At 47.2% G+C, this 25,788-nt stretch overlaps 1 protein-coding gene across 1 annotated transcript in view; it reads right to left on the reverse strand.

The window, feature by feature from the left end:
- Nucleotides 1-16,829: 16,829 nt before the first annotated feature.
- The window catches only part of SEMA7A (semaphorin 7A (JohnMiltonHagen blood group)), a 51,245-nt gene continuing 42,286 nt past the window's right edge, over nucleotides 16,830-25,788 (reverse strand). The window contains exons 9-14 of the mRNA XM_028744317.2: nucleotides 25,200-25,308; nucleotides 23,981-24,167; nucleotides 23,452-23,567; nucleotides 21,539-21,705; nucleotides 20,989-21,056; nucleotides 16,830-20,349 (exon numbers count right to left, since the gene is read on the reverse strand). Coding sequence (XP_028600150.2) covers nucleotides 19,967-20,349; nucleotides 20,989-21,056; nucleotides 21,539-21,705; nucleotides 23,452-23,567; nucleotides 23,981-24,167; nucleotides 25,200-25,308 — 1,030 coding nt within the window. The 3' untranslated portion in view covers nucleotides 16,830-19,966. The remainder of the gene's footprint in view (nucleotides 20,350-20,988; nucleotides 21,057-21,538; nucleotides 21,706-23,451; nucleotides 23,568-23,980; nucleotides 24,168-25,199; nucleotides 25,309-25,788) is intronic.

Here is a 25,788-nt window from a genome sequence, read left to right on the forward strand (position 1 = left end):
ACTCCACTCCAGATTTGTGTAGGGTTTACTCCTGAGCCTTTTCTTTTCCTGAAGATATTCCACAAGGTAGCAGAATTTAGCACCAGAATTTTCCTTCTCCTAGATCTTCTCCCATCTGCCCCCCACTTCCCTCTACAGCACATGCAGAAACTGCCTTCTTGACCGTTGGACCCACTCTTGGTCTCATCTGCTCTGTCCGCCGGAGTCTTGTCTTCACATGCAGGGCAGGTCCCTAACTCATTGAAGATTTGAGACCCATTGGCGGCCCTCACCTGGTTTAGCTGGCCAGTCGAAGTTGTTCCCCGGTGTGTGACCGCTGTCGCCTGCTGACAACTTCTAGGAGCCACAGGGGAGAGCTGAGTGCAGGGTGGGGACCAAGGTGGACAATTACCTCAGAAGGAGCACAACGTGTCCCCCACCAGAGGTACTACCCCCTCTTTGAAAATAATACACATGCCAAACTAATTTCTTTTTTTGATAGTGTTACAAGTCTGGTGGATCAGGGGAATGCTGTGGACATAGTGTATCTTGATTTCAGTAAGACTTTTGACAAAGTCCCCCATGGTATTTTTGTGGAGAAGCTGATGAAATGTGGCCTGGATGAGGTAACTGTGAGGTACATTTGTAACTGGTTGCCTCACTGACAATTTCATTTTCCCAGAAGTTTGAAGAAGCAACAAAGGGATCATCTGTCTTTGACTTGGTCCTCACCAACAGGGAGGAACTGGTTGATGAAGTAATGGGAAACTTGGGAGGAAGTGATGGCAAGGGAAAGCTAAATGTAGTCAGACATGCACTCTAGACTTTAAGAAGACCAACTTCAAAAAGCTTCAGGAGCTGAGATCCCATGGTCTGAAATACTCAAAGAAAAAGGAGTCCAAGTTGGACTGGAGTTTCTTAAAGGTGAAATATTGGAGGCACAAATGCAGACAGTTTCAACAAGAAAGAAAAGTAGGAGACATCTAAAGAAACCATTGTGGCTGCATAAGGAGCTTACAGATGAGCTGAAATTTAAGAATGGTGTGTATAAGAAATGGAAGAAAGTGGAAATCACAATGGAGGAGTCTACACGAATAGCCAACAGTTTCAGGGTGAATGTCAGGCGGGCTAAAACTAAGAATCAGCTCAGGCTTGCAAGAGAGGTCAACAATAAATTTAAAAAATGTTTATTCGGGTATGTTTGAAAAAAGAGGAAGAACAAGCTAGTTGTAGGTTCTCTGCATGGAGAAGATGGGGAAATGCTATTAGGGAACAGAGAGAAGGCAGAACTGCATTATTATTATTATTATTATTATTATTATTATTATTATTATTATTATGAGATTGTATACCACCCTATACCCACAGGTCTCAGGGCAGTTCACAGAATAAAATCACAATTAAAAAACACAAAATGCGTAACATAAAAACTACCCTTAACACTCCCCAAAAAACGTTTTAAAAGGACGTTGAATGTCAGTGAACCAAAAGCCTGGTTAAAGAGGAATGTTTTTGCCTGGAGCCTAAAGGTGTGCAATGAAGGTGCCAGGTGAACCTCCCTGGGGAGAGCATCCCACACCTGCTTTGTCTCCGTCTTCACCCAAAAGGAAAACAACACCCTACCTGGTGATGACAGAATAAATGATGTTAGGAGGGAACTGCAGCCCAAGATAGGAAAAGAGGTGGTAAGGGAACACCAGGCTACTTTAAATGAATTCATATCTCCAGGGCCTGGTGAGCTGCACCCAAGGGTACTAAAGGAGCTTGTGGATGTAATCTCAGAGCCTCTGATGATAATCTTTGAGAATTCTTGGAGAACAGGTGAGGTCCCTACAGACTGGAAGTGGGCAAATATTGTCCCCATCTTCAAAAAGTGGGGGAAAGAAGACCCAGGTAGCTACCGACCAGCAAGCTTGACACCGATACCAGGGGAAATCCTAGAACAAATAATTCAACAGTTGGTCTGTGAGCACTTAGAAAAGGACGCTGTGATTACCAAGACCCAGCGTGAGCTTCTCAAAAACAAGTAATGCCAGATAAGTCTCATTTCTTTTTTTGATAGAGCTTGGTAGATATGGGAAATGCTGTGGACATAATGTATCTTGATTTTACCAAGGCTTTGACAAAGTCCCCCATGGTATTCTTGCAGAGAAGCTGGTAAAATGTGGCCTCGATGAGGTAACTGTGAGATGGATCAGTAGCTGGTTGACTGACCAAACCCAAAGAGTGTTCACTAATGGATCCTCATCATCCTGGAAACGAGGGACAAGTGGGCGCCACAGGGTTCTGTCAGGGGTTCGTTGTTGTTCTGTGTCTTTATAAATGAAGGTGAAGGAATTGAGGGGATGCTCATCCAATTTGCAGATGACACTAAACTGGGAGGGGTAGCCAATGCCTCTAAAGACAGAATTGGGATTCAAGATGACCTGAACAGATTGGAGAATTGGGCCTTAACTAACAGAATGAAATTCTATAAAGACAAACATAAGATTCTTCACTTAGGCAGGAAGAACCAGATGCACCAATATAAGATGGGAGACACCTACCTTACTAGTAGTACATGTGAAAACGATCTTGGGGTCTTAGTGGAGTCAACAGTGTTATACGACAGCAAAGAGAGAAAGAAAGCGCTAATGGTGCATCAACAGACATATAGTGTCCAAATCAAGGGAAGTCATTGTGCCACTCTATTCTTGGTCAGACCACAGCTGGAGTACAGTGTCCAGTTTTGAACTCCACAATTTAAGAAGAATATTGACTGCTTCTCTGTCAAAGGGAGCACTGCTGCCACCTGGTGGCTTTTCTCATTGAGTTTGTGTATGCCCAGCCCTCACCATTATGTTGTTGTGGGTGCCTAAGCAGCCACGAGGGACGTGGTGCTGTGGGTTAAACCACAGAGCCTAGGACTTGCCAATCAGAAGGTCGGCGGTTCAAATCCCCGTGACAGGGTGAGCTCCCGTTGCTCAGTCCCTGCTCCTGCCAACCTAGCAGTTCAAAAGCATGTCAAAATGCAAGTAGATAAATAGGTACTGCTCCAGTGGGAAGGTAAACGGCGTTTCTGTGCGCTGCTCTGGTTCACCAGAAGTGGCTTAGTCATGCTGGCCACATGACCTGGAAGCTGTACGCCGGCTCCCTTGGCCAATAAAGCGAGATGAGCACCGCAACCCCAGAGTCGGTCACAACTGGACCTAATGGTCAGGGGTCCCTTTACCTTTAAGCAGCCACGGCCTCCTGGAGTTGGCTGCCATGCTGCCAAAAATTCCCAGATTTCCCTAGGAAGGTTGTTTGATTGTTAAACCCCTTTGGGAACTGTAGTTTTGTGAGCTCTCAGCCCCCTTACAAGATACATTTCCCAGGAGTCTTTGGGGGAGTTTATGACTGTTTAAAGTGGTATGATCCTGTTTTTAGTGTGTAGTGCAGATGGAGCCAGAGACAGATGTACAACCTCACATTTTGAACCCACAATAAATTGCAGCCTTATGACAGAATATAGACATTTATCGGTCCTTTTTATATGATTTTGTATTTTGATTTTTGGTACATGAAAGGAGACTATAAATACCATGAATAAAATGAATAGGTAAATAACCTTCCATGTGTTTCCGCTAATGGGAAGTGACCTTCGTCATTCCCAGGAAAAGGAGGAAGCAATTGAAAGAATGTGGCATTGTACCTCCAAGGGCTTTGGGGGTGGGGGTTATTTCTTTAATTATTTTTAGCCCCGTGATCTCAATCAGGAAGGAGACACTCGAGTCTGAATTGGTTTGTCTGGAGGGAAGAAGAAACCAATAAATGAGAAGTGAGGACTTTGCTTCTGTCCGGTGCTTTTCCTTAAAAAAAAAAGAAAAAACATGGTACTCACCATGAAGTTGTTACAGTAAGTATACACAAAATGTATCAGGTGTTATAACAATAATTGAACAACAAACCAACAACACCAGAACTGGCTTATGAATATAAAGAACAATTTTAATGGAATAAATATATACCCTCATAAACCAACTAGACAATGAGTACAGTGGTACCTCGGGTTAAGTACTTAATTCGTTCCGGAGGTCCGTTCTTAACCTGAAACTGTTCTTAACCTGAAGCACCACTTTAGCTAATGGGGCCTCCCGCTGCCGCCACACCACCACCACGGTGTTCTCATCCTGAAGCAAAGTTCTTAACCCGAGGTACTATTTCTGGATTAGCAGAGTCTGTAACCTGAAGCGTTTGTAACCCAAGGTACCACTGTAATCTGAAGCCACTGGCTCAAGTCCTACCCTCCAGAGCAGGAAAAAACAATCTTTCATGTGACAAACTAAAATGCAATGTGCATAACCAAGCCCAGAGATACTCATGAACATAGAATGTACCAGTGTCTCTCTCGTTGCTGTACTGGTTATGTATGCGATAAATATATCACAACAAAGCTGGAACAAATAGTCGTTCACTGGAAGCACAAAGCAATAAACGTAGGAGCGGTTGCCTGAAAGCCTTCTTCAAGTGGTCGTTAGCTGGAAGCACAAAGCCAAATGATCAGTTGAAGCCAAACAGATGAGACCTGTTCTCCGGATATTATCCAGGTTTCGCAGCAAGCTTCATCAGTCCATGATGCTAATCACTCAACACGGTTCGCTCATTGCTGTGCCTGTGCATACCTTTTGTCTTGAGCAAACTGTGTTGAGTGATGAGCATCATGGACTGATGAAGAGGAAAATAGAAGAGTCAAATAGGTTTTGTGGAGAGGTGGACGGATGCCAGAATAGCCTTCTCTTCCAATTTTTCTACAGTGGTACCTCTAGTTACGAACTTCATTCGTTCCGGAGGTCCGTTCTTAACCTGAAACTGTTCTTAACTAGAGGCGTGCTTTCGTTAATGAGGCCTCTTGCTGCCACTGCGCCGCCGGCACACGATTTTCGTTCTCACCCTGGGGCAAAGTTCTCAACTTGAGGTAACTCTTCCAGGTTAGCGGAGTTTGTAACCCAAAGCGTTTGTAACCTGAGGCGTTTGTAACTCAGGGTACCACTGAATTTATGTATGTCATGAAATGTACGCACTGCCTGGTTGAAATAAAGAAGGAAAAGCCTCAAAAGCTAAAACAATAAAACAAGGAAAATACTACAAGACTTTAAAACATACAGAAAGTTAAAATACTAAACAGGTTAAAATTCACAGCAGCTTTCTAAATTTCTGGGTAGGCTTGTCTAAACAAGGATGTTTTTAGAAGCCGGTGGAAAGAATACTGGGAAGGGGCCTACTTGATCTGGAAGGGAGGGTACAGCTGCCACACTAAACGACTGTGGAGCGGAGATTGTGTGGGCCCTGGAAACTGGCCCAAGTGATTGGGTGGGCACCAGTGGGGCAAGGCAATTTCATAGGTAAACTGGTCCCAAGGCTTTACATATGCCAATAGTAACACCTTGAACTCGATGCAAAGCCTCATGCAAATGATGCAAAACATGGCAAAGAAGGGAGGCCAGTTGGATCAAGTCCCCTCCATACTTTGCAAGTTACTCCAATTATTCCAAAGTTGACCCACTGCAACAAGCATCCATCCACACAAAGCTTCCTGCATTTCTGATGCAAGGCCAAGAACAGTCGATTTCCTATGCAGGCAAAGGACCAGACAAGATAACCTTTACGAACTTAATTCGTTCCAGAGGTCCGTTCTTAACCTGAAACTGTTCTTAGCTAGAGGTGTGCTTTCGCTAATGGGGCCTCTTGCTGCCGCTGCACCACTGGCACACAATTTCCGTTCTCATCCTGGGGCAAAGTTCTCAACTCGAGGTAACTCTTCCAGGTCAGCGGAGTTTGTAAGCTGAAGAGTTTGTAACTCGCGGTACCACTGTATTCCATATGCATAACTTTTAGACTTCATGAAGTGTTACTGATACACACAGAACTTTGCAGCAGGGGTGGGGGGTCGTTGGGCCTGGGGGGCCGAATGCTTCTCGATGTGGGCCTCGGGACTGTCCCCAGGCCCCACTGGCTGTGCTTCACACCCTCCTTGAGTTTGAATTCTGATGGGGTTTCTTGCTTACTTGGGTGGAGAACAAAGGTGTGTGTGTGTGTGTGTGTGTGTGAGAGAGAGAGAGAGAGAGAGAGAGAGAGAGAGAGAGAGAGAGAGCGAGAGCAGAAACTAGTCTACTGCATATTCATAACTTTACCCCTTTTTGGTCCCCGCCCACAACTGGTATGTGCCCCCCCCCACAAGACAGCTGCCCAGAAAGGGGTGCATCCCTCCCGCTGAAAATGATTCCCTACTCCTGCTTTAGAGAGTCACAAAATGATGACTCCCCGTCTTTCTGTTGTAGCCCTCAGTAGATACGGTAATCTGAGACGAGAGTAATAAAGGGAGAGTAAGTCTCCATCTGGGATGCGGGTGGCACTGTGGGTTAAACCACAGAGCCTAGGACTTGCCGATCAGAAGGTTGGTGGTTCGAATCCCCGTGACAGGGTGAGCTCCCATTGCTCGGTCCCAGCTCCTGCCAACCTAGCAGTTCGAAAGCACTTCAGAGTGCAAGTAGATAAATAGGTACTGCTCTGGCGGGAAGGTAAACGGCGTTTCTGTGCACTGCTGTGGTTCTCCAGAAGTGGCTTAGAAATGCTGGCCATGACCTGGAAGCTGTACGCCGGCTCCCTCGGCCAATAAAGTGAGATGAGCGCCGCAACCCCAGAATCGGCCATGACTGGACCTAATGGTCAAGGGTCCCTTTACCTTTAAGTCTCCATCTGCACTTTACACTTTAAACAGTCATGGCTTCCCCCAAAGAATCCTGGGAACTGTAGTTTGTTAACGTCACTGAGAGCTGTTAGAAGACTCCTCTTTCCCCCAAAAGAGCTGCAATTCCCACACTTCTATGCAAATAAACTCTTTGGGAATTGACTTTAAGATTGGAAACTTTGAGAAAGGAACAGAAACCAAGACTGATAAACCAATAGACTGATGCTCTTGTTTCTTTGTTATGGGTTACATACTTTTGGACTGGAGTGAAGTTTGTATAGCCAAAATGAAATAAAGGCCATCCTTGCACCTGATGAGGACCTTTGAGGGAGAACAATGGGCAAAATATGAGCATGGACTTAGTCAGACAGTTGGCAAGGCACACGCAGTCATAGATCCTGTAGCCCGAAAGGGAGACTCACCTCTGACTTGGCACAATTACGTACAAGCCCATCCTTCCCTTGTCCCATTTCAGGATGTCCCAGGTAACCTCTGCTTTGCATTCCTGCAGCCTTCCTGTTGACAGAGGGTGAGGCCTGCTTGCCTCAGACCCTGAAATAGAAACTCACTCTACGTGACACAAAAGGGACATTTCCTGAATGTCCAAAAGCTGCCATAGTTTTTCGTGAAACTGAAAGGCAAATGGGGAACGAGTGGGCGAAAAATTATGGCATTTTCTTTCCTGTATGCTGCCAGTCAAGCGGAAGCAGACCACGGTGCCAGAGACATCAGCATTACCTGGCTTGGTCCGAGTCGCCTTTAGCATGCCAGATCATCATCGGATTTCATGTCCCAGTTAAGCAATCGAAACCCTGTGCTCAGGCCTCCTGCCTTTGATTTCTCTTGCCACTAGAGACTTCAGTGTTTGGCGAAGAGAAAAGACAAGCACTTTCATTGGAATAGGTAAGGGGGCAGAGGGGTCAAATGGAGTGCCCCCCCCGAATGTTGCCAGACCCTCAGTGATCAATGGTCACGGATGAGTCTGCTTCATCAGATGCCTTGAAGAAAGACGATCAGGCCATTCAAACTCATTGCTGTTCCGTAAAACAACAAACAGGCGGCTCCCTTTATAGGTGGTACATGACACCAGTCAAGCTTGCAAAAATATACCATTTGCCCAACAATAAATGTTGGAAATGTAATGAGACTGAAGGTACATTTTTCCACCTTTGGTGGACATGCCCAAGGATTAAGACATTCTGGGAGATGATTTATAACGAAATGAAAAAGATATTTAAATATACTTTTTTGAAGAAACCAGAGGCCTTTCTCCTGGGCATGGTAGGCCAATTGGTGTTAAAGAAAGATAGAACTTTTTTTATGTATGCAACAACAGCAGCAAGAATACTTATCGCGAAGTATTGGAAGACACAAGATTTACCCACACAGGAAGAATGGCAGATGAAGTTGATGGACTACATGGAATTGGCGGAAATGACTGGCAGAATCCGAGACCAGGGAGAAGAATCGGTGGAAGAAGATTGGAAAAAGTTTAAAGACTACTTACAGAAATACTGTAAAATTAATGAATGTTAGAAAAATGTTGGAATGAAGTTATATGGCTTTAGTAGAAATGTTATAAGGAATTAGGTATAGATAGATTAATAGGGCATTAAAGGGAAAAATAAGGTTAGAATGTGTTAAGATAATTATAGGATAGAAAATAGAGGAAGATGGAGAGGAATTGCTGAAACAATTAATAGAAGTGGAAGACAAAAAGGGAGGTGTGAGGAGGTCGTGGAAACATGTGAATGAAAGATAAGATATTGAAATTGGATTGTGTTTTGAATGGTTTTTGTTTTGTTTTGTTAATTGTTTGTGTTAGTGTTGTGTAGTGTGTTTTTTTTGTACGGTATTGTATTGTTATATTGTTTTTCTTTGGTTTTTTGTAGTGTTGTGTTTAAATTGTTGAAAATTAATAAATATTATTTTAAAAAACAAACAAACAAACAAACAAACAAACAGGCGGCTCCCAGTTGACAACTCCCTCGGAAGGTGGAGGAGTTCTTAAGCAGAGGTTGGATGAGCATCTGTCAGGGATTATTAAACTGTGATTCCTGCATTGCAGGGGTTAGACTAGATGACCCCAGGATCCTTTCCAACCCTACGGTTCTATAGATCTCTAGTTCCACTGTGATCATTGTAAGTAGAGTTGGAGAGCAATGCTGAGATGAGGCCCAGTACCACCAGCCAAGGGCCTCCAAAACCTGGCACCAGCGCTTCTCAGGGCCCACTGAGGCCTGGAGCCAGCCAGCCCTCAGAGACACACCAGACTCATGAAATAGGTGCACTCTGAAGGTTTGTTGAGTTCCTCGTTCTATTAAAAGGAGGACAGAGGCAGCATGATGTTCTGCTTGATAGCTGGAGAATAGCCTTCAAAGAGCATCCCGTGAAGAACAAGGAGCACTTCTGCATGGATTGCAATTCTCATTGTCTCACACCCACAGAGTTTCAGTTTGTGGGGGCGGCCTGTGGAAGGAGAAGGAAGCCATTGCTTAGGGAAACCAGACCTCTTCGCTGATTCATCCAGACCACTAAGTGAGTCAGGGGCCATCCACACCTCCAGCTTTATAGCTGCACTGCAAGAACAAAGTCCCACAGAACGGTGGGTGAATCAATTTCAATTTCTCTTTTTTGCTTTTCCCTGTCTTACGTTGGGGGCTTCACTGTTCCATATCAGCTTGTGGTTTTTCTTTTTAAAAAAATCACCAGCACTTCAGCGTGGGTTTCTCCTGATACAAACCTTTGCACGCAACACAGCCAAATCTTTTGTGAGCAATTTCTCGAAGAGAATCCATCTTCAAGCTTTCATTCTTGCCTTGATATTCATTTTTTTATGCATAGTGAATGCAGTTTGGGGACATGTTCTTTGAGCGGGTCAAATACCAACAAATATAAATTAACTGTAACAAACCTACATGAACAAATTACATTGACATTAACAGACCTTAACAGACTGGAGAACTGGGCGCAAGCTAGCAAAATGAATTTCAGCAGGGACAAATGTAAAGGTTTTGCACTTAGGCAGGAAGAATGAGATGCACAAATATAAGATGGGCAACACCTGGCTTACTAGCAGCACATGTGAAAAGGATCTAGGGGTTTTGGTGGACCACAAGCTTAACATGAGTCAACAGTGTGATGCAGCAGCAAAAAAAAGCTAATGCTATTCTAGGCTGCATCAACAGAAGTATAGTGTCCAGATCAAGGGAGGTAATGGTCCCACTCTATTCTGCCTTGGTCAGACCACACCTGGAATACTGTGTCCAATTCTGGGCACCACAATTTAAGAAGGATGTTGACAAGCTGGAACACGTACAGAGGAAGGCAACCAAGATGATCCAGGGTCTGGAAACCAAGCCTTATTAGGAGTGGTTGAAGGAGCTGGGTATGTTTAGTCTGGAAAAGACTAGAGGAGACTCAGTGGACCAGTCTCTCTTGGGAGGTTGAGGACTCTCCTTCGTTTGAGGTTTTATTAAAGAGAGAGAGAGAGAGAGAGAGAGAGAGAGAGAGAGAGAGAGAGAGTACATTCCAGTGATATCCTATGCTTTTTTAAAAAACTTTGAAGTACATCCTTTTGATACTGTCTGGATGTAGGGCTGGGAGTGGGGGGGTGGGATAGAAAACCACTGACTTCTGTGTGGCTCAGGTGTAAGTACTGCACACAACTTTTACTCCATCTACTTCGATTTATTTTTATTTATTTCATAAAATTTATACACTGCTTGATTGTGAGAAACGAACCTGAAAGCAGTTTACAGCAATATAAAACTGGGATAGCTCAGTTGATAGAGAACAACTCCTAATCTCTGGGTCACGGGTTGCACAAAAGATTCCTGCATCGCAGGCAGTTGGACTAGATTACTCTTGTGGTCCCTTCCAACTCTAGAGTTCAATGATTCAATAAAATTATAATGTAAAAATGGCAATAGCTGAAAACATACAAAAAGTTAAAATGCTAAAAGGTTCAAATGCACACCAGCTTTCTAAACACTTGGGTTTGCTTGTCTAAACAAGAATGATTTTAGCAGGTGCCAAAAATAATGCAGGGAAGGCACCCGCTTGGTATCAATAGGCAGGGAGTTCCAGAGTGTAGGTGGCACCTGTAGTTGTGCCAGTTCCACCAGCTGAGTGGGCACATGTTGGGTGAGGTGATCTCGTGGGTAAACCGATCCCAAGTTGTTAAGGGATTTACATCAGGGGTCGGCAACCCACAGGGGCCATTTTACCGGCCTACGAGCTGCCCCGAACTGAACCACCCGCTCGGCGAGTCCCCATGCACTGCACTAAACTGGCACATCACGGTGTGGAGACTCGCCAAGCAGCGCTGGAAATTGCGTCTGCTCATGCGCAGATGCCAGAAATCGCGGGCATGCATACTCACACATGCCTTGATCTGGCCCATGGAGGGGGCTCTGTGGCAGTGAACCAGCCCAGGCAAGGTAAGCCTTACCCACCTCTGATTTACATGTTAGTAGTAACACCTTGGGGACATGGGTGGTGCTGTGGGTTAAACCACTGAGCCTAGGACTTGCCAATCAGAAGGTTGGTGGTTCAAATCCCCGGGACGGGGTGAGCTCCTGTTGCTTGGTCCCTGCTTCTGCCAACCTAGCAGTTCGAAAGCACATCAAAGTGCAAGTAGATGAAGAGGTACTGCTCTGGCAGGAAGGTAAACGGCGTTTCCATGCGCTGCTCTGGTTCGCCAGCAGCGGCTTAGTCATGCTGGTCACATGACCCGGAAGCTGTCTGTGGACAAACGCCGGCTCCCTCAGCCAATAAAGTGAGATGAGCGTCGCAACCCCAGAGTCGGTCACGACTGGACCTAATGGTCAGGGGTCCCTTTACCTTTACCTTAGTAACACCTTGGGGATGCGGGTGGCACTGTGGGTTAAACCACAGAGCCTAGGACTTGCCAATCAGAAGGTCAGCGGTTCGAATCCCTGTGATGGGGTGAGCTCCCGTTGCTTGGTCCCTGCTCCTGCCAACCTAGCAGTTCGAAAGCACGTCAAAGTGCAAGTAGATAAATAGGAGCCCTATCTGGCGGCAAGGTAAACGGCGTTTCCGTGCGCTGCTCTGGTTTGCCAGAAGCGGCTTAGTCATGCTGGCCACAATGACCCGGAAGCTGTACGCTGGCTCCCTCGGCCAATAAAGCGAGATGAGCGCCACAACCCAGAGTCGTCCACGACTGGGCCTAATGGTCAGGGGTGCCTTTACCATTACCTTTTAGTAACACCTTGAACTTGACCTGGTTGCAAAGGAGGAGCAGAGGTCTTATGTTCTGACATGGCCTCAGTCCTGTCAGCAATTGTGCTGCAGCAGACAGTTCCATCTACAGCTTCTGGGTCAAGCACAAGAGAAGTCCCACTTTTGCCTCCCACTCCCACCCTGCACACGGCCCCTGAGGAAGGACAGCCCTTGAACCGGAGCACGTTCCTCGCCACGGGTCGGCAGAGACATGTTTTGCTCCTTACTGTGTTTGGGCAAAAAGGAAGCCTTTCCAAACAATGCTGAGGTTATTTTTGCCAGTTCTCATTTTAGTCGCTTATCATAACAGGAACCGCAACACAATATCAACAGATGCCAGTTGTGGAACAATAGTTTGGGGAAGGCTTATTCTTTCCAAGTAAGGAACCCGCTCCCACCTCAAATGGAAATTCTTCCCCAAAAGAAGTTGAAAGCGAAACATCCAAGCTATAGAGCTGCACCCAGTGACTCAGAGCACAAAGGGCATCAGTCATGGGGGGTGCTGAACCCCTCAGAGTTGGAGGGACCTGAAGGGTCATCTGGCCCAGAAGCCCCAGCCCTGGACTGCTGCAACTTCTGAAGAGCATCTTGGTCTGGGATGAGGGATGCAGCATCATAAAAGGGGCCCCAAATCTGGCAGTGGTGGCTTTCCACATTTTGAAGGAAGCGCAAAAGCGTGTTTATGGCCACAAATGGCCTCACTCTGCGGGTCTTGGCTGTAGGTTTCCCACAATCCCCTTATTTGGCTCTGCGAGAAACAGGATGCTAGATGAGGTGGTTCAATCCTGCGGGACTCTTCTTACTCACTTTAGCCTTGAGAAAACCACTGGATGAGCAAAACACTTTGTGGCGCTTGCCTGAGGAGCGGCTTCCCTGCCAAGCCCAGCATGAGGCAGCTCCCATTAGCAGCAGGTGCTTCTGTCAATGAGTCACCGGGGAATCTTGCCGGGTCTCCGTCACTCAGCCACGGGCCTCATTGTCTGATGACTTTTCCTGCCAACTGGTTGGGCGGCTCCAGCGCGGCAGCTCTCTGGCTTTGTGTCATAGCTCACGTTTCCACGCACTTGCTCACCTTGGACACGGCCCAGAGTGAGTCAGAGACATAGCTGTCAACTTTCGGATTTGAAAATAAGGGATCAGCAGCCTTACCTGTCCCGGAGACAGTCTACGGGATATCTAACAATCCAGGATAGCAGCGGGAAACGGCGCTGAAATAAGGGAATTTCCTGCAAAAAAAGGGAAGATTGACAGCTATGGACAGAGAGCTTAAAGCCTTGGGCACATTCCCCCGTGGAACCTGCACGTCTGATGGGGGGGGCTGTGAGCTGAGGGCAGGATGCGGCCTGCATCCCTGGGGAGTTACAGTCAAAGGTCTAGGTCAGTGGTGCTCAGACCTTTGGGGGCAACTTCCCCCTTGGTTTCATAGACTCCTCCCCAGTGCTCCCTCCCTTATAGAAAGCATTATTCAGAAAAGCAGCTTGCACTAAGATAACAATTCAAAACAGCAACACTTAATCACATATTTCTTCAAAATCCATTAAAAAAACTATCTAGTTTAATTAATCCAGCAAAACTGATGGACTTGATCTGATCCAGGGATAGTGGCTTTTCAAAGCCATTTCTACCTCCAGCACCTCCTGCTGCCACCCCTTCCCTCTTAGAGCCCCCCCCCCCCAAAGTATTCCCACAGCTTCCCTCCCCAAGGACCACTAGTGGGCACCACTGGTATAGGGGATACATCTGGGGGTGGGGAACCCCCTCTCTGACTGACCCATGAGACTCTCCCCAGGACACAGCCTCCCTCCAGGAAGGGGGGAGAAATTCAGTTCACATTTAACAGCAAAAGTTATCAAATTTGCACCTTCCAAATAGGTATGATGACTGCAACACAGCAGTTCTTCAAAAGCCACCTTTCTCCCGGCAGTCAACATTTTAAAAAATGCCTATACTGGGGAAACATGTGCATAAAAATGAGTATTTTAGTAGAAATGACATACAAAAGGGCAAGTCACCTGCTGTCATTGTTAGAGGTTCAGCTCTTGCTTAGGGTGCTTAAGGCGCCCTAAAGTCGTTAAAGCAAAGATTATGGGATAATGCACACAGTGACTTGCAATCCTGATCACACGCAGTCTGTAATCTGTTGGCAGTAGGAGTACAAAAAGGGGGTTGTCTTTAAGTTAACATCTTACATTAAAAGCCTGACAGTACCAAATTATCAAAGGTTATTCACCAAAGCCAGACTAAACGTCTTTCCTTCTGCAGTGTTGGATGGCAGTTTGAGAGGAGTTCCCTACCAGGACAGACTTTGCTCGGGTGCTCAAGACATCGATTCCATAAAACATATTTTGCTGCACTGTGCAAAATATGAGCAAGCCAGGTCTGAACTGATGTTACCCTTGCTGGTACCTTTCCTGGGAAAATCAGAGGCTCAGTATGTCAGGCTCCTATTGGAAGACCGGACAAATGCTAGAACATTAGCAGTGGCAAAGTTTTTATCGGTGTTTGCAAGAAACAATGATCCCAATCTTTAAGTCTGAACAAAATGCTTGTTTAACCTGGAGGTAGGCTGTCTGAATTGTGCATTGCTTTGTAACGATTTGTTGGGTCTCTGGACCGTAATAAAGATTGATTGATTGATTGATTGATTATCAAATTTGCACCTTCCAAATAGGTATGATGACTGCAACACAGCAGTTCTTCAAAAGCCACCTTTCTCCAGGCAGTCAACATTTTAAAAAATGCCTATGCTGGGGAAACATGTCCATAAAAATGAGTATTTTAGTGAAAATGACATACAAAAGGGCAAGTCGCCTGCTGTCATTGTTAGGGGTACAACTCTTGCTTAGGGTGCAAGACGGAATGCCAGCCAAGCTGCTGAGAATCCTGGATTTGGGGAGGAGATGGCTGTTGCTCAGGGGCACAGCCCAGACTTCATATGCAGAAGGTCCCCTTGGCTGCTTGCCAGATTAGGAGGCAATCGCAGCCATGCGGCTCAGTGGTCTGACTGAGTTCAAGGCAGCTTGATATATTTGTGTGTTGGAACATGGAGCCCAGGAAAATTAGGACAGGGATCATCCGTCTGGCACATATGAAGTGTGGGGCATTTTCCATCCCAACAGTTTCAGATAATTTCCATGCAGGGAAAGCCCACCACAAAAGCATTTATCAGCATTTAAACTCCACCTTGAAGTAAAATGGGATCGCTGGAGCTCTTTCACCCCCTGATCCTTCTGGGGGAAATCTGCATGGATGTGCTTGGAGCAAAATAGGCTTCGCGGGGGAAATGATGCAAGACAACATTACCCAAGGCCCTTTTTCATGTGCTCCACCCCACAAGGGGACTGGGAGGGGTGGCAACATGAGAACAGGCCTTTTCTGCAGTGGCTCCCCTGCGGAATGTTCTCCCCAGTGAAGCCCACCTGGCTGCTTCCTTACATTTATTCAGGCGCCAAGTTAAAATGTCTCTCTCCAACCAGGCCTTTGGCTAACAATCTATAGCCTCCCTCTGGCAGGGGAGGGTTATTGTTTTGGCTGTTATTATCTTGTGTATTTTTGTGTTTTTATAGTATAAACTGCCCTGTGTTTCTCAGATGAAGTGTGATACAGAAAGAAAGAAAGAAAGAAAGAAAGAAAGAAAGAAAGAAAGAAAGAAAGAAAGAAAGAAAGAAAGAAAGAAAGAAAGAAAGAAAACCTTTCAAACACAGAGAGAGAAAAATTAACCAAAGAGAAATGAGTTGTCCAAGCCCACAGCCAATAATAGACCCCAATCCAAAGCAGCAGCTCCCAAGCTTCTAGTCCCTATGGAATTGGCTTTGAGCTTTTAAAGAAAGGAAGGCAGGAAATCTAAAGGATGGCAGTCTTGAGAAACTGGAGGAGGAGAGAGTAAATCCCTCCATCTCACTCAGATGGAAACTCCCCAAGACTTTACAGAAATGTATTGTTCTCCAACAATACCCATGTTCCGCACTCCCCAGGGATGGGAAGTCCAATGATCTGTGCAACAGAATTCTGCTTCCTCTGTATGTGGAAACCCCCGCAATAGGGCTGGGTGGCGCCTGGTGGAGCTGGCCAGGATTCTTGCAGGGGAGAAGGACCACGGCCGTTAAAGTGGTTTCTGGGTGCTTCAAACGTATGGCATGGATATGACCATTGTGTCAGAGCAAGTGTTTCCCCAGTTTCTGGTGCATTGCTCCCATCGCTTTCTTTTGGGGGAACACAAGAACGTAACAGCCTGCTGGATCAGACCAAAGATGGCCCCAGTGGCGGAGGAAACCTCTCCGGTATCCGGGGAGGGGTGGGGCAAACCACTCAGTGACACACACGCAACATCCATACGAAGTGTGCATGTGCGGCAGCCCACCACGCATGCACACTCCGTACAGGATGCCGCTGGCACAGCAACCATATGGACTGCCGTGCAAGTGGCATCCCATATGGAGTGTGCACACGCAGCATCCCATATGGATCCCTCGGCCGCTCTACAGCTGGGGGGGAGGCAGGGGCCATCTTATCACCACCACCCCAGAGTGGCACCCGGGGCGGCCCACTCCCTCCGCCCCCCACTTCGTACGCCCCTGGGTGGCCCCTCTAGTCCATCATCCTATTTTCACAGTAGCCAACCAGAAGTCCCTTGTGAGAAACCCCCAAGCAGAATTTGAGCCCAAGATTCCTCTCCTCTCCTGTGGTTTCCAGCAGCAGGTAACCAGAAGCATTGCCACCTCGAACTGTTGGGAAAGGGCATAGCCGTGAGGGTAGCAGTCATCGATAGCCCTCTGCTCCATGAAAGTGGGTTTGTTGCGCAAGACCTCCCCATCAGCTACAACGGCGAAACCTTAATTTGTGAAAAGGTGACTTAAAAGCACCCCCAGACAGCTAAGAAGCAACACTTTTTCTCCAGTTGATTTTGACAAAGCTTTATTTATATATAAAAAAATACATTACTTTTGCTACAATGCAGCTGCAATGCAAAATACAAATAGTAATGTTAATATGTTAATAACTCCTACTACTTTAAAGTGCATGGGTGGGGAGAAAATTCATTGCAATTAAGAGGAATGGAGCTTAAAGGCATTTTTTAAAATTGTAGTGCAATGGAGTGTTGTCTCCTTGGCCTGAAAGCAAAGTTACGGAACCATCCCTTGCTAAGCCAAAAAGGAACACTCTTAAATTTCACAGTTTACGCTTGAGGGGACTCATTCTGGTGACTCAACAGTGGCGCAAAGCAAAGGCAAGCAGGCAGAGCACACAGATTAGACCTCATCCAGAAACTGGCCTCCTTGCTCCAGGTGACAAGGGAGTCACCAAAAGCCATTTGCTATGCAGAGGGGGCTTTGGGGTGCTTTTGCATTTCTCAGTTTCATTTTTTCCTGCATTCCTAAATTTTTCAGTCTTAAAGTTCAGTTTGCTACATTTCTACATCACTTTGCAATTTATTTTTTTTAAGTCTGCATGAAAATTTATCAACTTTTTAGCCTGCATTTCATAGAACTTTCACTGGAAGTGACCCAAATGCTCATCTATGGCAGTCCGGAACATTGCAAACATCTACATTCCTCCACAGATTGACATTTTTTGCAAGCTAATTTCCCTAGCATAACAGAGTTTTTGGGTATGCCATCTTCACCACGCTTTCCCCCCAAAGAGACACTGTCTTTGGTTGGAGAACTGCGCTGCAAAATTTGGAGAAGTGCAAACTTCCAAGGACAGCTGTTTGGGGAAGTGTGAACGAGGTAGGTTTGCGTTTAAGGCAAAGCGAATCAAACGTCCTCCGCTAACGCTCCCCCGGCAAAGTTGCTGCTCTCAAAACTACCGTAATCTGGTGGGGAAGGTTTTCCCAACCTGTCAGGATGCTGCTGCCTGCACCTGTGGCAGAGGCGGCCAGCAGCCTCGCTTGGCAGCTGCTGCCCATGCAATAACCTTCCTTGTTTAGCTACAACCCAACTGCAAAACCCTTCAGTCGGTAGCTTTCAAGTCTCATTGGTTATGACATCAAGGAAAGCATACTTGGAATATAGATGAAAGGTGTTAGATACAGATTAAATATTTTGGGTTTTTTGCTGATGTAACTGAAGGCACAAAACAGGAATAAGGAATCTGTGCCCCCCCCCCCCATTTTTTGTTTATTCCTTTTATCATTTACACCCCACCTTTCATTTAAGGGGCCGTACACAGTTCCCCTCCACCCTGTTCTATCCTCACAGCAACCCTGTGAGGCAGGTTAGTGACAGAGATACCGTGACTGTCTCAAGATCACACCAGCGAGAGCTTCATGGCGGAGCAGGGAATTCAAACCCTGGTCTCTCCCAGGTCCTTAGTTTGACAGTATAACCACAACACCACACTGGTTCTGGTTTGGAAGAGAGAGAGAATATATGAAGTAGTTTGTATTTAGATACACACATAAATGTGGATTCCCCCTCCCCAAAACTGGCTAGAACAGAGATAAGGGGGACTCACGTGGGGGTTGAAATGAAATAGACTCATTTGCCAATCTCTTGGAGGTGCTGGTGGCAGCTAACCAGCCAGCCAGCCAGCAGAGAAGACCAAGACAGGAAACAGACGTCTGCCTTACTCTGTAATCAGCCACCAAACCACGTTGCTCAGCATCATCTCAGCCACCGGCTGCAGCTCTCTAAGGTTTCAGAAGGCAGGAGCCTATTTTGTTTTTAATGCCAGCAATTGCAGCTTTTGCATGCAGAGCCTGAGCTCCCCCAGCCATGACGCTGCTTCCTCACAAGGAAGAAGAAAAACAGACCCACATCCAGATTGCTGGTCTACTCAGAAGCACATGTACACAATATAAGAGGTAGAGCTCAGCCTTGTGAACACCCTGGGATCTCCCTCTTTCTTCTCTATATGAACTGACTTCCAGAAATTAAGACACACAAAAAATCACCTTCAAAGGCTTTCCAACATATTTGCCTACAAGTGGCCCTGAGGCTTGTTAATTTTGTTCCCCACAAAAAGAGGATCTGATTTTTTAGAAAAATATAATAAATAAAAATAAATATCCTTCATCCAGTGAAATCATACAAAGGATTTCCAAACATCTGTGAGTTAACCAGCCAGGAAACTTCCCCTGTCTCAGTTCCTGCTCTGATGCAGGATCAGAAGATCAGAAGGGCAGGAAACTGCATCCCACAGTTTGAGGCAGGAAACTGCGTCCCTGACACCCCACAGCCCAGGCAATTGCGCCAACCCATTCTCCACCCTTGCCAGATGGACAAGCAGAGAAGCAGGCAAATCTGGGACTAGGCAGGACAGACCAGGTGGTGGCCTCTTGACAGGCCAGTGGTCAATTGCCAGTTGACCACCTACTGCTAATGGAGAATCTTCCAAATGCTAGACTAGGTGGCTCTTCAATCTGAACCTACAGGATGTTTCTTTGATCTTGGTGCATATTGGGGATGCCTTGATATACATTAATTATGCCTTATAACTGTTCAGAGATCCTGAGCATGTATCGTTGCTTGGAAAATGTCAGAAACATCAAAAGAACATTCAGAACGCCAGTTATTTAAAAAAGATGCAGAAGACCGTCAAGTCTTATAAACCTTGGGGCTGAAAGTTTGCTCTCCAATCTGAGGAAACTTTTACTTAGCACGTGAGCTCTGTGTTGGGTCCTGATGCCTGCCTTTGAAGAAGCCTGACATGGACCTTCACAAGCCCTTCTGGGCCACCTCAGCCATACCCTCTGCCCCATTAGCTGCCCCATGCCTTGTTGTTTGCACTGGTTCTGCTTCTTCACCCAGATGTTCATATCATCATGTTCATTTTGGCAGGACCCATCCTGCTCAAGATTTCAGGATCTTGGTGCTTCTGCAGGCAGAACAGCCACCAACCTCTCCTTCATTCTGCTATCAACTATGCACCACCAGGTTGCCACTTCTCAAAGCAAGTGGAGAATGGATGGCTTCTAAGCCCAAGCGAAGAATTATATCTATTGAGGGAACCACTTCTGAGATGGAACAAGACACACTAGAAAGAGGTACAGTTTGGTCACTTGTGCTGGTAGGCAGTCAGAAGGTCAAGTCCTCAATGGGTGAGCAAGACGACTGCCGCCATATGCAACAGTCCTAGCCAGAGGGACAAAGATGTTTGGGTGGCCCAGTCCTTTGCCATCTTATTCCTAGGCTCCTCAAGCAGCATCTTCACATTGGAGGGCTTTGTCAGGCATTCTGTCACAAGGGTCTGGTTAAACCAATCTTCCTGGGAAATGCAGGAATAAGTGCCATAGAGCTCATCCGTCATATTGTCTATGAAGTGGATGCAGTGCCGATGGCCAGGTCCACAATGCGCAACCGTTTGGTTGTCACGGAGCCAAGTGTAAGTGGCATGGTGGGATTTGATAGAGCAGTTGAGGTAATAGCGGGCGCCTGGTGCCACGGTCACAATCTCACAGTGCTGGTTGTCATCACCTGGACAGGAAGGAAAAGCAGTGAGAGAGTGAATGAGAGAGAGATTGAAAAGATCACCCCTTGCACACCCCGGTGTGGAACAGCAACCGTCAGGAGGCCTTTGTGGTGGCTGTGGTGTCATGATGGGACCAAGTTTGACTGAAAATCCCTAGCTACTGAATCACAGTGCATTATTCCTGCTCAAGAGATCCATCTCCTTGCTCGCCAGCTGTTGGTGAACGTAAGAGCGCTGCTAGATGTTGTGCTGATGGCCTTTGGGTCCCTAAATCAGCCTCCTGCAACCTGATGGACTACAACTCCCACCAGACTCAGCCAGCATGCTCAATGGTCAAGGATCAGGGACCACCGCTAGCCCAACGGGCAGGTTGCTATTGTTTAGGCAAGGCCAACGCTGATCAAAACAGGCATCATCCATGCTTGGACTAGCTGGCCAACTGGTTTCCCTCCAAATCTAAAGCAGGACTGGGAGAAGCTGTGGCCCTCCAAAAGCTGCTGGACTCCAGCTCCCATCTGCCCCAGCCAGAACGGCCAATGGTCGAGGTGATGGGAGCTGAGGTCCAGCAGCATCTGGAGGGCTGCATGGCTCCACGTTCCTGATCTTCAAGAAGGGCAAGAAAATGCTTTATTTGCAAACATTACCTTTAGCGTGGCTTGGAGATGAGCAAATATCCGTAACAGGATTGTGTGTTAGAGCCTGTAGCAATGTGCTAAAAGAGAGAGAGAGAATTAGAATGTAAGGAGAGCCCAAGAACTCACAAGGTGTCAGTGTTGACACTTTATTCAAAGAAACAAAGAGAGCTCAGGTTTAGTGAGCACAGCAACTCTTCCCCGTAGGTTTTGATCCATGCAGGCACTTGCATAAAATGGGGAGGAAGAGGGTCATGGACACCACCTTGAGCTTTTTGGAGGAAAAAGTGGTACATAAATGTATTTAAGTACCAAATACATTTTTAATGCTTCGCCAAGGGTTCCCTGCAAGCAGAAAGCTAGCTCAGCAGCAACAAGGTGGGGCTAGAACGTCTCGTCCTGAGATGATCACTTTCTGCATGCATGCAGGAAGGTGTCATCCAGAAGTGTACTCAAATGCTTTGTCACCTTGCTCTGCCACAAGTCTGTATGCACCAGAGAACATGTAGATATAGAACGTGCAACTGTCAACAGTAGAAGTGAAGGGGGAGGAGGGTCCTACCCATTTCCATGCTGGTCATGGTCATAAACAGAAGTGCATCTCCCGTTGATCCATCCGCAGTCAGGATCCCTCGCCAGGATGCAGCTCTCACAGCTGTCCTTATACGCCCCACACATAGCCATGGGCAGCTGAACCACCTCACTCTCAGAGGCTACAAACAGCTCCTTCTGCAAGATAAAATAAAGCAACAGCTGCACCGAGCTCTTTCCAAACAGCAGGACAAAGAGATGACTCATGCATATTCTTGAAGGGCATCATGGACCAGCCTATCTGTACCCAGTGAATGGGTAACATCAGTCTAACAGGAAAAGCAACAGCCACTGAGTGACGCACAGGAATTGCTCCTACTTTTGCAGAGGAACAGGGGACTGAAGGGGATCCCTTTTGCAGGCCAGTGTATTCAAGGAGCAGAGGGTTGTCAATGGCTCCTAGTCAGGATGGCTCTGCTCTGCCACCACAGCTGGGAGGGGCTCTGGGGCTCAAGTCCCACTTGTCAAGGGCTTCCCATAATGGGCACCTGCTTGGCCACTGCAAGAAGAGGAGTCTGGACTAGGTGGGCCATTGGCCTGATTCAGCAGGACTCCTCTTATGTCACCCCTAGAACAGATTCTCCCCGTGTTCAAAAAAAAAGAGCATGAGACAGTCTCAAGGTTGTGGGTTTGAGCCCCACACTGGGCAAAAAGATTCCTGCATTGCAGAGTGTTGGCCTAGACAATCCCTGTGGTCCCTTCCAACACTAGCATTCAAGAAGAAGAAGAAGAAGAAGAAGAAGAAGAAGAAGAAGAAGAAGAAGAAGAAGAAGAAGAAGAAGAAGAAGAAGAAGAAGTTATTATTTATACCCCGCCCATCTGGCTGGGTTTCCCCAGCCACTCTGGGCAGCTTCCAACCAAATATCGGAAACAATACAGCGTCAGACATTAAAAACGTCCCTAAACAGGGCCGCCTTCACTTGTCTTGTAAAAGTAAAATAGTTGCTTATTGCCTTGACATCTTCTGGGAGCGCGTTCCACAGGGCAGGCGCCACTATCGAGAAGGCCCTCTGCCTGGTTCCCTGTAACCTCGCTTCTTGCAGTGAGGGAACCACCAGAAGGCCCTCGGCGCTGGACCTCAGTGTCCGGGCTGGATGATGGGGGTGGAGACGCTCCTTCAGGTATACAGGACCAAGGTTGTTTAGGGCTTTAAAGGTCAGCACCAACACTTTGAATTGTGCTCGGAAACGTACTGGGAGCCAATGCAGATCTCTCAGGACTGGTGTTACGTGTTTCTGGAGGCCACTCCCAGTCATCAGTCTAGCTGCCGCATTCTGGATTAATTGCAGTTTCTGAGTCACCTTCAAAGGTAGTCCCACATAGAGCGCATTGCTGTAATCTAAGCGGGAGATAACCAGAGCATGCACTACTCTGACAAGACAGTCTGCGGGCAGGTAGGGTCTAAGCCTGCGTACCAGATGGAGCTGGTAAACAGCTGCCCTGGACACAGAATCAACCTGTGCCTCCATGGACAGCTGTGAGTCCAAAATGACTCCCAGGCTGCGCACCTGGTCCTTCAGGGGCACAGTTACCCCATTCATAACCAGGGAGTCCCCCACACCAGCCCGCCCCCTGTCCCCCAAAAACAGTACTTCTGTTTTGTCAGGATTCAACCTCAATCCAATCTATGATATCTGCATGTGCATTCTGAGATGAGGCCCTTCCAGGCCATAGAGAAAAAGCGGGATGGCACTTTTCAGATCCTTTGCACATTTTTTGATCCAGCCACTGCTGTTCTGCCATGGCCTGGTGGGTCAGCATCATTGCAGCAACCCAGTATGGAACAAGTCAGGGAGGCCTGTAGTTTGCAATCAAACGGTCTAGAACTTTGATGAAATAAAGCCTGGAGCAGGCGAAGGGAAAAGATGGGAGGTTCTTCCTTACTCTCTCACTGTCCAGAGTCATCGTCCGAACGCCAGCAGGAGAGAGGAAAGGCTGGATCTCCAGGATGCTGTTGGCCCCCGTGGGCAAGACAGCAACTTTGTGGACGGTTCCTCTGTCTGCGTAAAAGGGCAGAAGAAAAGGTTGGGAAGCTGGAAGGAGGTAACAGGAATGTGGGAAATGATGCTGGTTGGACAGAGCAGGGATGAAGGCTGTAAGGTAAGACCTGTAGTCCTCCGGATGTGGCTGGTGCGGCCCAAGGAGACCCAGGTTCAAATCCTGACCCAGTACTGCTTTGGGCTGGTTGCTCCTCAGCCTGAGCGGAGGGAGACCTGTGGTCCCCAGATGTCACTGGGCCCTAATTCTCATCCGCCGACAGCCAACATGGCCCATACAGCCGGGAGTGATGGGTATTGTAGTCAAGATCTGGAGGGCTGCAGGTTCCCTCCCATGGCTTCAAAGAAAGGGGCAGTAACTTGCCCAGCAATGCCAAAGGGTAGCGATGCCAAGCAAGGGGCAGCTTTGACCATACCTGTGGCCAAGTACAGGATGCTGTAGGCGCCTCCATCAGCTGCTGGAGCTCTGTGGACACCAATCTGCTGGTAGCGGTGCTTGCTGTAAAACAAGATGTCTTCCTGCTTCACCCTGCGTGCCACCTCAGGGTGGCTGTCGGCCACTTTGAAGGTCTCGTGGGGGGTCTGCTGTTCTCCTTCTAGACACTGTTGGGAGGGACAGATAAGGCCACCAGATTAGGGGTGACAAGAAGGAACTGCAGCCTGCTTGCACCAGCCCTGGATCCTACGAGGCAGAGATGGAGAACCAGTGGCCTCCTCTGGACCACCAGCCACGGCCACCACAGGTCCCAGTCAGGGATGGTGGGAACTGGAGCTCCACAGATGGCCCACCCCTGGCTCTAAGGACCTTTCTGGCTTCTGCCCTGGCAACAGGCACTTCTGCAAGCTTCTCTGAGCCTTGAGCACTAGAAACTTGCTTTCCTTTAAAAAAAAGCTTGCACTGTGTGAGATGCCAGTGATATGGAATTTTTGCCCCAGAAAGCTTGCAAGTTTCTCTTCCCAACCTTTGCTACATAGTGCATAACAGGATTGTACAGTTCTTTTCAAAACTCCCCACCTCCAGATTTAAAGGTCGCCACTACCCATTGTCAGTTACGGGCAAAACTGCAGCAAAAACGGTGCAGTCACCAGCTCTCAGCCTCCTTTCAGTTTTGCACGTCTAGTCACCCTTTGACTAGAGCAGGGCTCCCCAAAGTGGCAAGCAGTGATCCCTGCAGGGGAGGCGGGATTCCCTCGCAGGGCGCTAAGAGGCACGGGGGCGGCAGGAGCTGGGGATTCAAGACTCCTGCTAAGTGACTTTAAACCAGACATTGGGAAACCACATTAAGAACAGTGAAGTTGTGACTAAATGTGGTATCGAAGACTCAATGACTCAATGCTCAATGACTATCAGACTTTGAAAAGTTGGTATACCTGGACCAAGGTCATTCATTTCGTTCAATTAATTGTTTTTGTTGGATTCTGAATAAATGTGCAATTAACTGTGACTGTTCTTAACTGGGTTATTATCTTCTTTAGTGGCCCATGCAAACTGCTGTGCTGAATAATGCTTTTTGGAGGGGAGAGGGGGTAATGGGGAGGAGTTCGTGGAATCAAGGGGGCAGTGGCCCCAAAAACTTTGAGAACCACTTAGTTAGAGGATAAATCTAACAGGAGAAGCAAATTTGCATTCCTTACCTGCCCAGGCCTCACCGGGGGGAGTTTCTCGTGGTAGTCTTTGAGAGGCGAAGTTCGGAAGACCTTACTGATGTCACCAACAGAATAGACACAGACTGCGGAATATTCCCTGGGGATAATCATAAGAAGCAAGGGATCAGATTTATTTTTCTATTGCTCTGCTTTTCTGTCAGCACAACTACCAAAGCAGCTTATGGGAAGAAAAATGACCGTGTTAAAAACACACTAGTGAAAACACAAGTGTTTCACCAGTGACTATGATAATCTCTTAATACATCAGATCAAGCTGGTTGAAATGTTCACAAGTTTTCAGAAGCCACTTTTTAAAAGGAGGGACGCAGGTGGCGCTGTGGTCTAAACCACTGAGCTTGCCAATCAGAAGGTAGGCGGTTCGAATCCCTGCGACGGGGTGAGCTCCTGTTCCTCGGTCCCTGCTCCTGCCAACCTAGCAGTTCAAAAGCACGAAGTGCAAGTAGATAAATAGGTACCGCTCTGGCGGGAAGGTAAACGGCGTTTCCGTGCGCTGCTCTGGTTTGCCAGAAGCGGCTTAGTCATGCTGGCCACATGACCCAGAAAAAGCTCACCCCGT

Source organism: Podarcis muralis, chromosome 9 (assembly GCF_964188315.1).
Source record: "Podarcis muralis chromosome 9, rPodMur119.hap1.1, whole genome shotgun sequence".
Taxonomy (NCBI): domain Eukaryota; kingdom Metazoa; phylum Chordata; class Lepidosauria; order Squamata; family Lacertidae; genus Podarcis; species Podarcis muralis.